This window comes from Rhinolophus sinicus, linkage group LG02 (genome assembly GCF_036562045.2).
Source record: "Rhinolophus sinicus isolate RSC01 linkage group LG02, ASM3656204v1, whole genome shotgun sequence".
Classification (NCBI taxonomy): Eukaryota; Metazoa; Chordata; class Mammalia; order Chiroptera; family Rhinolophidae; genus Rhinolophus; species Rhinolophus sinicus.
This window is the reverse complement of record NC_133752.1, coordinates 179,349,911-179,365,459: the sequence shown is the minus strand read 5'-3', so window position 1 is coordinate 179,365,459 and position 15,549 is coordinate 179,349,911. Positions and strand designations below refer to the sequence as shown.

General features: G+C 46.7%; 1 protein-coding gene across 1 annotated transcript in view; it reads right to left on the bottom strand.

Moving 5' to 3' along the window:
• Window positions 1-15,549, bottom strand: part of ELK3 (ETS transcription factor ELK3) — a 65,407-nt gene that overhangs the window by 8,647 nt on the left and 41,211 nt on the right. Inside the window, exons 3-4 of the mRNA XM_019732146.2 lie at window positions 9,798-10,577; window positions 125-247 (exon numbers count right to left, since the gene is read on the bottom strand). Of these exons, the coding sequence (XP_019587705.1) occupies window positions 125-247; window positions 9,798-10,577 (903 nt within the window). The remainder of the gene's footprint in view (window positions 1-124; window positions 248-9,797; window positions 10,578-15,549) is intronic.

Genomic DNA, 15,549 nt, shown 5'->3' with positions numbered 1-15,549 from the left:
TTTGAATGCAGCTCCATTAACATAAACGCCTTTGGGAAACAACATTTTAAGCAGTCGTATGGCAGAACTCTATTACCTTTGCATAATTTATTGGGGGAACACATACATCCCTCCAAACGCTCACCTGGAACAGCGTGTTTGGGCCTTGCAGCCGGGCAGGACTCAGTGGAGCAACTGGACTAAGGCTGCTCCAGAAATGTATGCTGGACAGCAGTGGACTCGGGGTCAGAAGCAGTCCGTTTGGTGTCTGGGAAAGAAAGCATATAGACAGTTTTTGGCATAGGTATCGCCTGCCTCTGGGGTTATCAGCAGAGTGGCTAGGTAGGTGCACCAGTCACGAACCAAGAGAGAAACCTCCCTATCTTAGGGAAATGGGACAACTCTGCTATTTCTGCAAGGCTGCGTGCACAGTTTAATTTTAATTTTCTGTAATACTAACTGTATTGGCAGTTTTAAAAAGGAGGGAGGTATAGACCAGTTACTTTCCCTAAACGTTCTAGTGAAAAAAAGTTTGTAGCAACTTTTGTCCAGATGGTTTTTTCAGTTTGTTCCCCCTCTTTATAATAAGATTTAGTGTACAACAAAACAGGATCTCAAGAAGGGGCTTTATCCTTTTTTCTTATCTATGTTTTCTTAAGTTTTCTATAGTGGACATCCATTACTTGGGTTACAAACACACATTTTTAAAAGGGCCTCCCAAGCTTCACTTTCCCTATCAATGGCCCTTTCATACTTTAGGATTTGCTGCTAAAATACCCTGTAGCAGCTTCTTCAAAAGCTGAACTGGGTTTTCCAGATTTTACTCCGGATGTGGGGCAGATGAGAATTCATCTCCCTGGCAATGGTTTGAAGGAAAGAAAGAAAAAAATCCTTTCTTGTCAGATTGGGTGTAAAGCCAAAACTCTGGGTTTCCCGGGAGAGTGCCAAGGATTGCATTTGCCTGCACACACTCGGCAGGAGTCCTGGCCTGCAAGCCAGCTAAAGGGCAGAAGAAACAACCCTCCCATAAAAGTCTGCATGGCTTTTATGCTCAGCAGAGGCAAACTCTCTGGCCCAGGGTGGTTTTGCACCTTTGGTGACTAAAAGGAGCCCCTCAGAACTTTTGTGATGTCAGTAGGTGTTTTGTGTAAGAAAAACCATAGCAAAGGTGCCAGCTTTTCAGACTGCATCATGCTGGATGCTGAAGTGTTATTTTTTCTTAGAATTGGCCCAACCAGCTTTGTTAATTATGGAGAGCATTTGGCTTAAACCAAAGTTGAAAACTCTACTCTGTTCAGTGGAATGGAAACTTTTCAAACTATGAAGCTGCTGAAAGGTAAACTAATTTATACCAAATTATTTGAGTCTTTGGTGCCACAGCATTTCCTACATATTCAGTGACCTATGAGGTCACTAGGATAAATACATGTTTTTGATAAGCTTCCCATCTGTTCGAATCCAAGGCAATTTCATGAGTGTGCCAGGCCATCTGGCCTAACGGTTAAGACTTACCGGTCCAGCCTGGGCTCTGCTAGGGTTCCAGCCTCAGAACCACTACTTACTTAGGTGACTGCTCTATGCCTCAGTTTCCTACTTTTTAAAGTGAAGAGAAAATGCCTACATTACAGGCCTGTCGGGAAGATTAAATAAAATGACCTCTGTAAATCTCTTAATATGTGCCTGGGACATAGCAAATTCTCAGCAAGTGTTAAAGACTGTTTTCATTAGTAATTGAAAGTCCACCTGACACTTACTAAAATGCATTTCACCTATGCATGGGAAAAACTCAACTGTATATAGAAAAGTACTTAATGTTCTGAGACAGCCAAGCGAGTCTCATCGGCTGGTACTTAAGGCTCCTCTCCGCTCTGTTAGGCTCAAGTCCACGGGCTCAGGTGATCTGAGAACTAATATTTGCATGTTACTCTGGAGCCAGTTTCCAACCACAGTTATGCCACATTAACATTTAATAACCAGTGTGTTCAGAGCCTCCTCGTTTACCCATCAATGAAGGTCTCAAAGCTCTAAAGAGACAATGAGTCTTCTAAACAAAATGTAGCTACCTCTCTCTCATCCATGGCCATAAATATATACCCATTCTTTTTTAATCCTTTGAGCAATATACAAAGTGTAGCATTTATATTTTCATAGTCTTAAAATTGGATTTGAAATGTTTGCACATATGTTTTTCTAAGGGATATAGGATGTATTCAAAATACAGTAGCCTTCTGTTTCTTACACTTAATGTTTGACATGTCTTCTATAATATATGCAAATCAATACTGTAAAATGACCTCATTCCCTCTTCTCCTTCCCGTCCCTGATCAGATCCTGTGGCCTTAAAGAAAAAACTGGTTGCTCTTTTAAGGAAAGTTCCTATAAAGCCTGCCCTGGGTCATTCTCAGTGTGAGCTTTCAGAGCCTCTCCCTAGAGCTGCTGGAGTCAGGCAGGGTGGGCTGAGCCTGAGGACGAGGAGCTAAAGAAAGAAAACACATGCTTCCTCTTCCTTGGGCCCTTAGATGGCAGAGTTCCTGATTCCATCAGCTGCCAGGGCAGGAGATGCCCTCAGGCCCAAAAACTGGAAGAACCCTCCTGCCAGGATCTCATTTTCATCCTCCCCATTCAGCTCTTCCACTTAATCGTGAATCTCCTAAAAAGCTCATACATCTGAGCTAATCCTGGTGAGCTGGTGGCCAGACAGGCCACACCTGAGTGCCCCCTTGGTTCACATTCCTCTGACCTCTTCCTATCCCCTGCCGCCTCCTGCCCATCAAAATTCCACTACCTCAGAGGAGACTTTCCTGCATTCCCTTCAGTCAGACGACACTTTTCTTTCTAACTACCTTTTTCCTTAACATTTAACATGTTCTGCCTCAGTGTAATTTGCATGTTTTTATTTTGCCTTTAAGATACCTTGCTCATCTCTATGCCTCTTGAAGTGCACAGCTGCTAAATACTTGATGAGCTAACGCGATCTGCAACTCCAGGTGTGTGCCCTCGCTTCTCACCTGTTAGATGTCTCCCCTTGGAATGTCCCCCATGATCAAACTTGAATATACCACCTTCTTTCCAAGTCCAGTGTTCTTATGGCTCTTCCATTTCTGTCAACAGTACCACCATTTGTCTGCTCACAAATACTGAGTACATACGTATGCATCAGGTGCCCGAGAACAACACGACCCAGCATCCCGGTCACCCATGCAAAGTGCCTTCCCCGCGCCATAACCTCTAGGCGTGGTCTGTGGAGCCTTCCTTGAACTGACTCCTATTTATCCCTTCATTTCTATTCCTGCTTCATCCAAGCCGCTGTCACCTTACAGATGGCATTTGACAACAACCCCCTTCACCAGTCCACATGCCTTTAGTTTCTCCCCCAATCTATTCTGAGCACCATGGCCAAACCAGTCACCCTAGGACATCACATTCATTAGAAATTCTTTCACTGTTTCAGAAAGAAAAAGTACAACCTCCTTAGCCACAATTCTGGGTTCCCCCATAACCTGGCTTCAGGTGCTTCCTAACTTCCCTGTGTGAACCCTTCTACTTTGCGTGATACGTCCCGAGCTTATCTAATATATCCGTACACAGAGAACCACAGACTCGCAATCTACCAGTTCTTCAGCTCATTCCAGAACTGCCCTGGTCACCCAGGCCATAGCTCCCTGAGCCAGACGCACTCCACAAGTCATCACATCCATTTCCATGGTTTTAACCACCCCTTACATGTTGATGACTCCCCAACGTTTTGGTCCAGCCTCAAATCTCTCCTTAGGTTGCAACTGGATGTTTCCACCTGACTCAACTAGGCCCCAACGGAACTTGTAACCTTTTCACTATGAGCTGCTGCTTCTCATACTCCTCATACTCAACTTCTGGTTCGCCCCGCCTCCCTCCACACCCAGTCACCAAGTCCTGTTGATGGCATTCCCTTTGTCGCTCTCAGATCTGTCCCCTTGGGCCCTATCCCACTGTCACAGCCTCAGACCCTCATCGACCTTCACCGGGAATATTATAATAGTACCCTAACTGCTTCTAGCCTCACTCCTGCCCAACCCCCATCATGATGATGATTTCTACAACACAATTAAGACTTTGTCACTCGTGCCCCATCCATCTCCTATCACTTTATCTTTGGAATTTACTCTCCCCTTACTTACTAAACTACTGTGCTAGGCCACCTCGCATCTTACGCCTCGGCTCAACCTCTCCCTCTGCCTACCATGCCCCTGCCCTCTTCACCCCACGTGCCGGATACATTGCTACTGATCCTCCCACACCCTGTCCGAGTGTGTCCACCCATCCACGAAGCCCTCTCAGCATCCTTCCCCGTCCCCAGCGAAGTTCATACCTTCTTCCTTAGTATTTCTTTTTTGTCTAAGGACTCCTTTTGTACCGCAACTTGGGAAGTGATGAGCTCCTATTAGGGACGATCCAATTCATGTTTATATCCCTAGTTCCAAGCACAGCAAACACGTAAGTGCTCAGTTCGTTTGCTGAATTGAACTAAATGATTCCCCCCCTTTCATTCCTAAGGTGCTTCCTTTACTGTGTATTTGATGCTCATATATGGTGTCTTGTGTGTGTGTGTGCCTTGTTGTCATGGCGAGATCCTAAGGTCATAAAAATAAGCACTCTGGGTGTCCTTTCTATGTCTTGCAAATAATGCTCAATATTTGTTGATAAATTTCAATAGAAATTTTTGTTTCTCTTGGCTTACAACGCCCAGTAGCTGTTAATTTCCCATCAAAGCAAGTCTAAATTCCTCAGCCAGTTTTTAGGGTCCTCTATAATGTCACACCACCATAAATTATATATTGCCTCTATCCCTTACCTACTGGACAGTAAGCTGTAAGCTCACTGTCGATCTTGCTCACGTCTATATCCCCAGGTGCCCAGCCAATGAGAGGTGTTCAACAATATTTCTCAGTGAATTAACAAACAGTAAACGTTCCTTTTAGACTGATTCAAAAGGATACACATGATCTGTGCAACAAGAAGTATTTGCAGATTGATTATTTGACTTGATGACTTGAGATACTGGTAAGTCATTAATACAGGAGAGAAAATCAGGGTGTCCATTAAGTTTGTTGTACCAACAAATATTTCTAATCTTCATCTCCCACAGATGCCAACAGAATTTCTCCATGACAACATCACTTTGGGGTTAAAAAAATATATATCGATAAATTAAAGGAGAGAATCCCTGGAAACTCCTATACTTGTCTGAAAATTCAAATAAAAACGTGGTTTTAAGGACTTCAAAAGAGAAGTAAAATCACACAGAAGTCTGTGTAGTGCTGAACGTGCTGGTCTTAAGGAACGGGGGACAAAATGCAGAATTCCGTAAGGGCCTAGGGTAGGTATAGTAAGTGGTAGGGGAAAAAGGAATAAGGGCGGACATGGGGAGGAGGCTGCAAAATCACGAAGGATCAACAGAAAAGGCCAAGGAGAAGGGAGACAAGTTAGGCCCCCGGGCGGTTTGTTAACCCCAGGCAGCCAGAGCTTCAGCAGGAGTGTCAAGTCCTGCAAAACTCGACCAGTGACACCTTCCACTGCAAAGCGTTCCTAAAAGGATAACCGCTTCCCCACAGGGTCCGCAGGCTGAGCAGGGGAAGTGTTAGAGAGAAATGAAAGGGAAAAACCAAACTTTTCCTTCTGTGATAATGGCAAAAGAGACAAGACGAGAAACCACCCCAGAGCTGGGCTAGGATGCAGTGTGCCCCGAATGCTCCTCAACACACATCCATTTTACTCCAAATTCCCACCTTAACATTTTGGCTCAAAGTTGTTCAATCAACCAGTAAAGGCAGGAAGGAGGTTTTAGCATTTCAGTCCTCAGCCAGCTGTCTCCACTCCATTAGTGCTAAGCCAGCAGCCTGGCCGTGCGTGCTCGGACTGAGGGAGCGTTCCTGCGCTGGGGCCGGCACGTATCTGACTTGACCATCTTCAAGCGCACACAGGAGACGAACAGAGGTCTTGGCATAAATGAAGGGAAAAGCAACGTGCCAGCCTCCGATGCTGAACCAGCTTTACGTTGTGAGGAGGTGAGGAAGGAGAGAAGGAACGCAAGATGCAAATGGAAGAGGGACAGGTGATACAAGGCACAGAAGATACAGAGGATGAGAAGTCCCAGCTGGCACCATTCGGGCTTCCACGGTGCCTGGCTGGGAACCAGGAGGGTTTCACATCCTGGCTCCTCCCCCGTCTCAGTTTCTGTAGCTCATGCCATCAGAGATAACATCCTTGCTTTTTTAGCAACAGTCCAAGATGACCTTGGCAGCTGAGCTCCAACTATATCACTCCTTGATACCCAGCTGGCTTTTCTGGTCCCGTTGTTCAGTTCCTCACAGAGCACGCCTCAGGGGCCTTTGCTGATCAACATGTCTGTCTGCATTAGTCACCGTGGTTTCTTAAAAACTCATAAACCAGTCATCTCAACTGTACTTTGTACAGGTGCCAGCAGATGCACCGCAAGCATTTTTGACGGGAGTGGTTATGGAGTTGGGGGAACTTACGGAGTTGGGGGAGTGGCTAATGATTTTTCATGCACATCATGTAGATGAAATTTCAGATCTGAAATTGGGCTTATGCGAGGTACGTGGTTTAATACGACCCCCCGAGGACACTAACCAGAAGACCCTGTTTACACCAAGAGTCTCTTAATCTTACCCTTCTTCCTGCCATGTTTCTAGCTGAAAATAACTGGAAATTATTCTTAAAATAAATAAGTAAAAGATAAATAAATAGTTCTGGGAATAGACTAAATTCTGGGGAATTTCATTTTCAGGATATCAAGTTATTACAGCACAGCTCTCATCTCTTCTAAGGCCAACTGGTAAGAAAAGTTTATAGGAGGTTCCCAGAGGTAACCAAATGTTTATGTGCAAACAGTGTCACGCTGCACACAGAACAGAACAGAGCTTCTGTGACAAAGTGGTAACGAACCCACTCATGTGTCACACTCATGTGTAAGGCAGGAGGGAAACCAGTGAGCTACAGGAGTGAGACGTCAGGGCTGCCTGTGGGGGGGAAGCCCCCGCCCCCTTCAGGTGGAGAAGAAACCTTCAGAGCCGACCTAGGAGCAAAGGGAAGTCTCACTCCTGTCCCCTGGGGGCGACTGCCTGAAAATGGTCTCATCTCTCAGGCTCAGGCCCGTGGCCTTCAGCAGTTATGGCCAGGCCCTCAGAGAGCCGCTGCTGATTCTGACTGTCCACTGGAGGGAGACACATGAGTGGGTTCGTTTCTGGGGCACACAAAGCAGTTCCTGGGGGACAGAATCTCTGAGAATCCAACTCCTACAATGAGTCCAGGCCTACCCTGAATCCTAAGAGACGCGAGGCTTGTCACGTCAAGATCAAACCACGTGACAGTCCTGTCTGATCTCAGACAAACCACCCAATGCTTGAGTCCTGCCCTTTCTCTGCTCTCTGGTTTCTCCCTCATTGCTGCTCAGCCACCGTTGGCCACCCACAGGCACACCAGGTAGAGCTGACACTGCTAGAAGGTGAGGCAACTTCAAGTCCTGAGATCCTTCCATCTCCCAAAGGCAGCCCTTACTCCTTTGAACCTGTTCAGAGCACGACCTAGTGTGTTTCCCCCCTTCCAAAGGCCCTCACAGCTCAGGCCCCCACATTTACTCTCCTGTCCTGGGTCCACACCCTCCCCTCTGCCTCCCTCCCTCAGGAAGCTCTGGTCCCATTTCTTGGACTCTTGCCGCTAACTCACACTTCACAGCATGAACCCTCCGAGTTTGGCTGAGGACCATTCACACTCCTCTGCTCAAGGCATAGGTCCATCTGGCTTTCCTAGGCTGCCTGGCTTGAGGTCATGTCTCGTGGTTTCTGTCTCCCCGTACTGAGCTTTGCATCCATTCATCTGCATCCACCGTCTATCCATACCTCATGCCATGGTCCCTCGTCTCGGCCCAGCCACACCATCCTCAGTCCCACTGAGCGGAGTCACCCTAAATTCACTGTGTCCAGGTGCAAAACCACCAAGCTAGCCTGAATCGATTTCCTCCGAGACAGCTGCAGGGATGGCAACTGTCCCACTCTGTTCAGAGACGGTGATACGGGCTCAGAGAGAAAGCAGATACTGAAATCACAGTTGGCCTTGGCCTGGCTTGAGACCTCTAAACCTTATAGTTGTGAACACAAACAAGGCTGGGGGAGGGGATCCTCGGGTTGACCCCCCCCCCCCAAGTCCTGCTTCTCACATGACTTCTTGGAGCTACTTCAGGAGCCTCTGTTTCTGAGTCTTACTTACTCAGCAGTCCTTAGTCACCAGACAGTTTTGCTTGGTTAGAAAATGCCCGATTTAAGAGCACACACGCTCATTCTGACCACTGACAGCCCTGAGCGCTCCTCTCTGCGGCATCCTCTACCTCCAGCTCACCAGCTTGAGCTGACACGCAATCCCTGGGCCACCAGTTTGGGAGAAGCCGCAGAGAGGAAAGAGACCAAGAGCTGCTTTGGGTTGCTTTGCAGACTCCACGGACTGTCACGACCAGGGACAAGTGGGCATTTTCCCAGTGGGAATGGATGCCAAGAGCCTTTCAGTTAAGAGCCTGGACTCTGGAATGGACTAACTGGGTTCCAATCTGCTTCTGTCACCTACTAGCTGTGTGACCCTGGACAGATCACCACTGCCTCATTTCCCTCAGCTGGAGAAATGGGACAATAACAGTAGTTCGTGGGGCAAACTGAGGCAATGCATGTGCAGTGTTAGAGTAGTGCCTGGCATACAGGGAGAGCCCAGTACGTGCCGCTGCTGACGATGCAGCAAGGACGTCACGGCCATGAGTACAGAGGCAGGAGATGGAGAGAGCACCTCCTCACCTGGCGCCGCAAAGCTCCACAGTAATTCCTGCCTGTTGCAGCTAGCTCTCTTACCACGGCCATCACCCCATTTAATCCTCACAATAATCCATTTCACAGACGTGGAAACAGGCTCAGAGAGCACGTGCCCAGTCACACTTACAGCCAAGCAAGGTAGCCAGAAACTGAATCCAGGTCTGTGACCCCAAAGCCAATGAGCTTAGCTCTGCCACCAAAATGCATCCGATGTTTCAGTGGGAGCAGAAACAGGATTTACCAGGCATGTGCTCTGCCTTTGCCCTGCAAGTGCCAGCTGGACAAGAAAGGGCATCTGAAGGTGGCATTTAAAGGAAAAGGCCGCCTTCTCATTTGGCGTCAGTAACACTGCAGACTTTCATGTTCCTCATTTGCTTTCCTCTCCCTCCTGACGCAAACCAGGGTTTTCTCACAGCAGCACTGCTTCTACTGAAGAGTCTTTCTCACCGTCTGACATGGCCCTTATGATCCTTATTACTACTTATCGGGGACTACAGGACAATACACCTCCCTCCACACTGACAACTGCGGTGGCCATATGTATCGCTTAACATCTATTTTCTTATTAACAGAAAACAAATGACTACTTATCAAGCTCCCCACCGGAGAGGACTCTGCCATAAAATTTCGTAAAGCCCAGAGGCCTTCTGAAATGTCACGTGGCCTGCTCAACTTTCCCTAGGAAATGACTGGGGCTGCTTTGATGGCCAGTGTGCACATGTTCTGTCTTTCTATCACTTCAGGTCACTGCAAGCAAGAAAGCCACCAGACACCCCACTGTAGCCAATACCCCACCTTTTCTCTTGTGGCTACCTTACTCTGGGGGTAGAAAAGTAACTTCCCTTCACATTCACACAGTGACTGGTACACGGGCTCTAGGATTCTCTCTTGAAGGGCAGAAGGAAGGGTCTCTGGTTGCTCTTCCTTCCTTTCTGCGAAGCCCCTGAGTCTGGGTGCGGCTCTTACCTGTGCGGTGAAGAAGGCTGGGGTGAGGGATCCTGAGGGAAGGGCTGGGCTGTTGAGGGCGATGGAGCCAATATCGGTGCCAGAGAGCACCAGCGGGGGTGCAGAGATTTCCAAGCCTTTGGGCTTTTTGGCCTTTGGGGGAAGAGATGGAGACCTGGTCTTGGAGCCCGATGACAGGTTCAAGGGCTCCAGGGAATCCGAGTCATGGCAGGCGGCCTCCAGGAAGAAGCTTCTGTGTTCAGAAGGGAGGGGTGAGTTGGGGGAGAGCGACGGGGACCGAGATGAGGAGGGCGACGCGGACGAAATGCTGGCGGCATTTGGCAACATTAAAGAGGAGATCTTGGCTGAGACGGAGGAGGCCAGAAAGGCGTCCGACGTGGAGGGCAGGGACACCACGGGCCTGCTGACATGCTTGTCGGTTTTATTGGTCACAAACCTGATGACAGTCCTGACTTCTTCCACGGGAGGGCTGTCTTCTGGCGGCTCCTCCAGCTTCTCCGTCTTGATGGCCTTGAAGGATTCTGGGGGGTTCTGCAAAGAATTAATGGTGAAGGACGAGTACAGGCCTGAGTGGATGTATTCGTTGCGGCTCGTGCCTTTGAGGGCTGACAAGCTGTGTCTGTGCGTCTCGCGGCCCTCGGGAGGCACCTTGCAGTCGCTGTCCTGCAGCAAAAGGCTCTCCCGGCTGATCTCCACCGTGTGAGGGTCCATTTTCAGTATCTCCGGGAAAGAGACAAACTTGTACACAAACTTCTGCCCAATCACCTTCTTGATGATGTTCTGTGAATAACACAAAAGGAGACATCAGAAAGATCAGTGCACCAGAGAAACCGAGGATGAGCTTCATGAGAATGGGGACTTGTGCTGGCAGAAGCACCACCATATGCCTGATTTAACACATCTTGGTGAAGGTGTGGTGGAAAGAGGACGAACGTTGGAGGCGGAATTAGATTTGCATTCCAGTTCTGCCGGTTATAATGGTGTGTGGTCTTTGGCAAATTGTCATTTTTAGTTTCTTTCTCTGTGAAGTTGCCATTTAGTGAGCACTTACTGTGTAGCTGGCATTGTCCATTGCATTATCTCACATAATCGGTACAGCAATCCTAAGAGGCAGGTATCATGAAACTCCCATTTTAAAACTTAGGAAAGTAAGCTTAGAACGCTTAAATAATCCACACAGCCACAGGGTAGGTGAGTGATAGAGGCAGCGTTTCCTTAACTATAATACAGTATTGTCTTACCCACCTCTGGGACTTGTGAGAATTCAATGAAAGTAATAATGGGAAAGCATTATGTAAGTCGGGAGGCATTACAGAAATGTTATCACCACCAAACACCACCATGTTTTCTTAAATCATGTACCCATTTGTTCCTTTTTTCATTCTCTGCCAAGAAAGCCACTGGAGGAAAAGCAAATTGTCTACATGGATATTTATGGCACTCATCCAGTATTTTAAGTTGTTACTATCTACTTCTGACTCTTCAGTTTACGGCTCTGGCCCTCAAACATAAGGAAGTAAATGAAAACCAATAATCATTGCAGAAGTTGTCATGACCCCTTGGGATAACAGACCTCATTTTAAAGGCTGTGCTGTTCTCGAGGTTTATTAAATCGGAACATTAGCAAATATCTATTGAATGCTTGAGGGTTCCGAGGTGCTCAAGCGGGACAAAGACAGTCTCCCTCAAGCACAGGGAAGTAGCAGCACCATCGTGTGGGGAAGGACTCCATGCTTCCTTACAAACTGTTCCTCCTAAAACTTAGGTATGAATGAGGGTTAAAAAAAATCACCTGGGAGAGAAGAGCTTCAGAAGGAGCTCCTATTGAGCGCCTACTCTGTCTCAGCTGTACCCGTATCTCATTTGGTCTCACACTAACCCTCTTGCAGGGTGGCAGCTATCATCCTTATGAGCAAAGCTGAGCGATGGCGAGTAATTTGCCCAAGAACCACCACGATCGACTCATTCTAAAACCTGAGCTTTTTCCTCTTCCCACACCAATTTGGGAGCAGAGAATCAAACAGCCCCTTAGTAGAGACAAAATTTTTTAAACGAAATATAACTGACAGATAACATTCCATTAGTTTCAGGTGTGCGACATAATTTGATATTTGCATTTATTGCAAAATGACCGTCCCAATAAGTCCAGTTAACATCCATCACCACCCAGAGCTACCAATTTGTTTTATCCTTGTGATGAGAACTTTTAAGATCTACTCTCTCAGCAACTTTCAAAGATATGATAGAGGTGAAATTTAATTAAACGTTGACGTTCCTTTGGTGATCACAGTTTGGTGTCTCTGTTTTTGCCTTCCCTCTTGTTACATGACGGCCTGCTAACTTGCCTGTGTCTTTAAATGGATCCTCTAACCCCAGAAGAGAAGTTACGTGGCAGTCAGGAGGGAAGGGCGTATTTACCAAGCCACTGAGATTTGGGGGGAGCAAGTCCTCAGCGCAGGCATTTGAGGGAGGGACACACAAGGTCTCCATTCAGCACCGGAAAGCCCAATAATGCCAATCCTGGCAGAACTTTGCTCAGCACCATACACAGGAGGCTCACGTACCGAGCACATCAGAGTCAAAGCTGAACGATTCATTCAGCAGGACACTGGTGGTCATCGGGCCTGCAGTTTAACCCACCAAATCCCATTTACTCCGGATATGGGATTCCACACTCATTCCGGACCTCATTCCACACTCAACACTAGCCAAATTGAAAACCTCTTACCAACCTTCAGAGAAATTTGGGAAACTTAAAAGTACCACCCGGGCCTAACTGGCCTGGGTAGACAACATACCAGGGAGAAACTGTTCTCAGCAGGAAAGGGTTGAGGGTGTCACCACTGCCACCTGATCCAGAGTCAGTTCCTAGTAAAAAGAAAGCATCCTTGCCTGGTATGTCCCTCTGCTAAAATTCTAAGCTCTTTTGGTTCTTCACACATAATATTTCTCTCCCTGGGGGAAAACTATTTTATCCTCAGCCTGTTGAACATTCATCTCAATGGAATGATTTAGTTGAGCCTAAATAATTACCCAGAAGAAAAAAGAAACTATGGTCTGAATCATTTCTTCTGGCAAGTCTTGTAAACTTTTTTTTTTTTAAAGAACCAACCTTTAATTTTATTATGGTATTCAGAACAGAATATCTGAGCAAGGATTACATTCATAAGCAAACCAATAATTAATTTGAGACTGTGATAAAAAGGATAAAAATGCCTCACCTCAAAAAAAAAAGGTTCGGAATGGAAAGGCGATCTCAGGGAGAGAGAGGTGGGACATGATGTATAAAAAGGAACACAAAGAACAACCCCTAGGACTATCAACTGACAAATGGTTAAGCAAAATGTGGTGTATAGTAAAGCAGTTTTTGGAGGTGCTCTGATAATAAACGCTTATTCTATGACCAAAAAAAAAAAAAAAAAGTGGTGTAAAAGTCTTACAATGGAATATTACCCAGCCATAAAAAAGAATGAAGTTCTGACACATGCTACAACATGGATGGACCTTGAATGCAGTATGCCAAGTGAAAGAAGCCAGACACAAACGGCCACATAGTGTATGATTACCTCTATTTATATAAAATATCCAGAATAGACAAATCTACAGAGACAGGAAGGAAATTAGTCATTTCCTAGGGTTTGGAGGTGGGATGGGGGAATTGAGAGGTGCCAACTAAAAGGTAAGGGTTTTTAGGGGAGTAGTGAAAATGTCCCAATGTGTTGATGGATGCATAACTCTGGACATATACTCAAAGCTATTGACCTGTATCCTTTAAATACTTGGGCGAATTGGATGGAATGTGAATTATATACTTCAATAAAGCTGTTCAAAAAAAGAACATGAGGAATCTCCCCCCCAGCTTTACTGAGATATAAATTGACATACAACGTTGTATAAGTTTAAGGTATATGATGTGATGATTTGATACACGTGTATTGGGAAATGATTCCCACAATAAGGTTGCTTAACACACCCTTCACCTCACATAATTACCTCAGATAATTGTGGTGGTGAGAACATTTAAGATCTGTCTCAGCCACTTTCAAGTATATAAGAGAGTACTGTTAACTCTAGGCATCGTGCTGGACATTAGGTCCCCAGAACTTATTCATCTTACAGCTGGAAGTTTGTACCCTTGAGCAGCATCTCCCCATTCCCCCCACCCCTGAGCCCTTGGAAACCATCCATCTACTCTCTTTCTATACATTCATTTTTTTCTTAGATTCCACATGTAACTGATATACAGAATTTGTCTTTCTCTGGCTGACTTATTTCATTTAGCATACTGCCCTCATACGCACGAGGGATCTGAAGAACCTTCTATGTTTAAATGGAGGATGGTGGGAACCTTCTATGGCTGCCCATCAACTGCCATAACATGCTAAACCCTGAGTGTAAAAAAAGGAGATGCATGGAAGGGCCCGTCAGTAGTGCCTCCACAAGGCGAGCCACTAGGACACCAAGAGAGCTTTTTAGGGAAAGGTCACACCGTGACGAGGATGGGGCAATTTACGGAGCTGACCAAAAGGAGGAAGAAACGGCCTTTGGAAAGAACCAGGACAGGTCTTGCCTCACTAGAGACCCACAGGAAAGATGTATTAGATCCACGCACCTGGATATTTTGAAACCTCTGTAAGGACAGAAGATTGGCAAGGGAAATGAGTGAGAAGAGGGAAACAAGGAGGTCAGAGTGACGCAGCCCAGCTCCAGCCCAGCCGTCTGAGAGCCCAACTCTGTACCCGGATACCTGTTCCTATGAGGACAGCAGGTAAGGAAAGCCCCCCACCGGGATGCCTCCTGCTGGGGACCTAGGTAGGTAAGTGGACTCAGAGGTGAATACCTAGCACCTGGACTGACAGCCCCTTCTCACTTCACTTCCAGGGCAGACCCCACGACAGTATCTGTGGCATGTGTGTTTGAAGATTTCTTTGTGGTCTCTGAAGGGAGGTTTCCTTCCAAGAGTTTGCCCCATGAGGAGCTTGCTGGAAAACTCACAGTATAATAGGGTCATAATGATAGGTAGCACTTGCTGAGCACATGTATCTGTCAGGCTGTATTAAGAACTTGAACACTCTAGACTCATTTAATCCTCTGAAAGGTTGGAACTGGTATTGCTCCCTTTTTAGAGATGGGCAAACTGAGGCTCAGAGAATATATATTACCGATAGTCACATGCTAGTATTTGGCCAGTCTGACCCCAGAGCACTTGGCCACAATGAAAGGTGACACAAGACTCAGGCTGAGATAGCCCAGGACACAAGAACGCTTGGGGATGGGCTCTTAATATGAAAAGTGATGAGGATGTTTAGAAAAAGTCTGTTTTTTTTCACCCCTTCCTCCCAGACACAAGTATTTGTTGCTTACAGTTGCCTGGTAACCTGGCAAATGCTGTCTGTGTTTGGTTGAGCTAAGTGACTCTCTCCAGTGCGGTTTAAGAGCAACAGTTGCACACATCTTCTTCCCTTCACACACACAGGACCAGCCTCTTGGCTAACAATGTCCCATTACATGTGTATTCACAACCAGTACGGACCCCTGACCTGGCATTCCATCAGAGGTTACAGGCAGCAAGGACGGGCTGACTTCGGTGAAGGGGAGAACAACACCCCCCTACATATCCCGGGCGGCAGTTCCGGGCAAAAGTGGAAGAACGGTCCCGAAACTACCCCTGCCCTCCCCGCTTCCAAGCTGGTGTTTTGAGAATGCAGGAGCCTGAAATCCCAAGCCGTCTGTCTGGCGTAGGACTACAGCC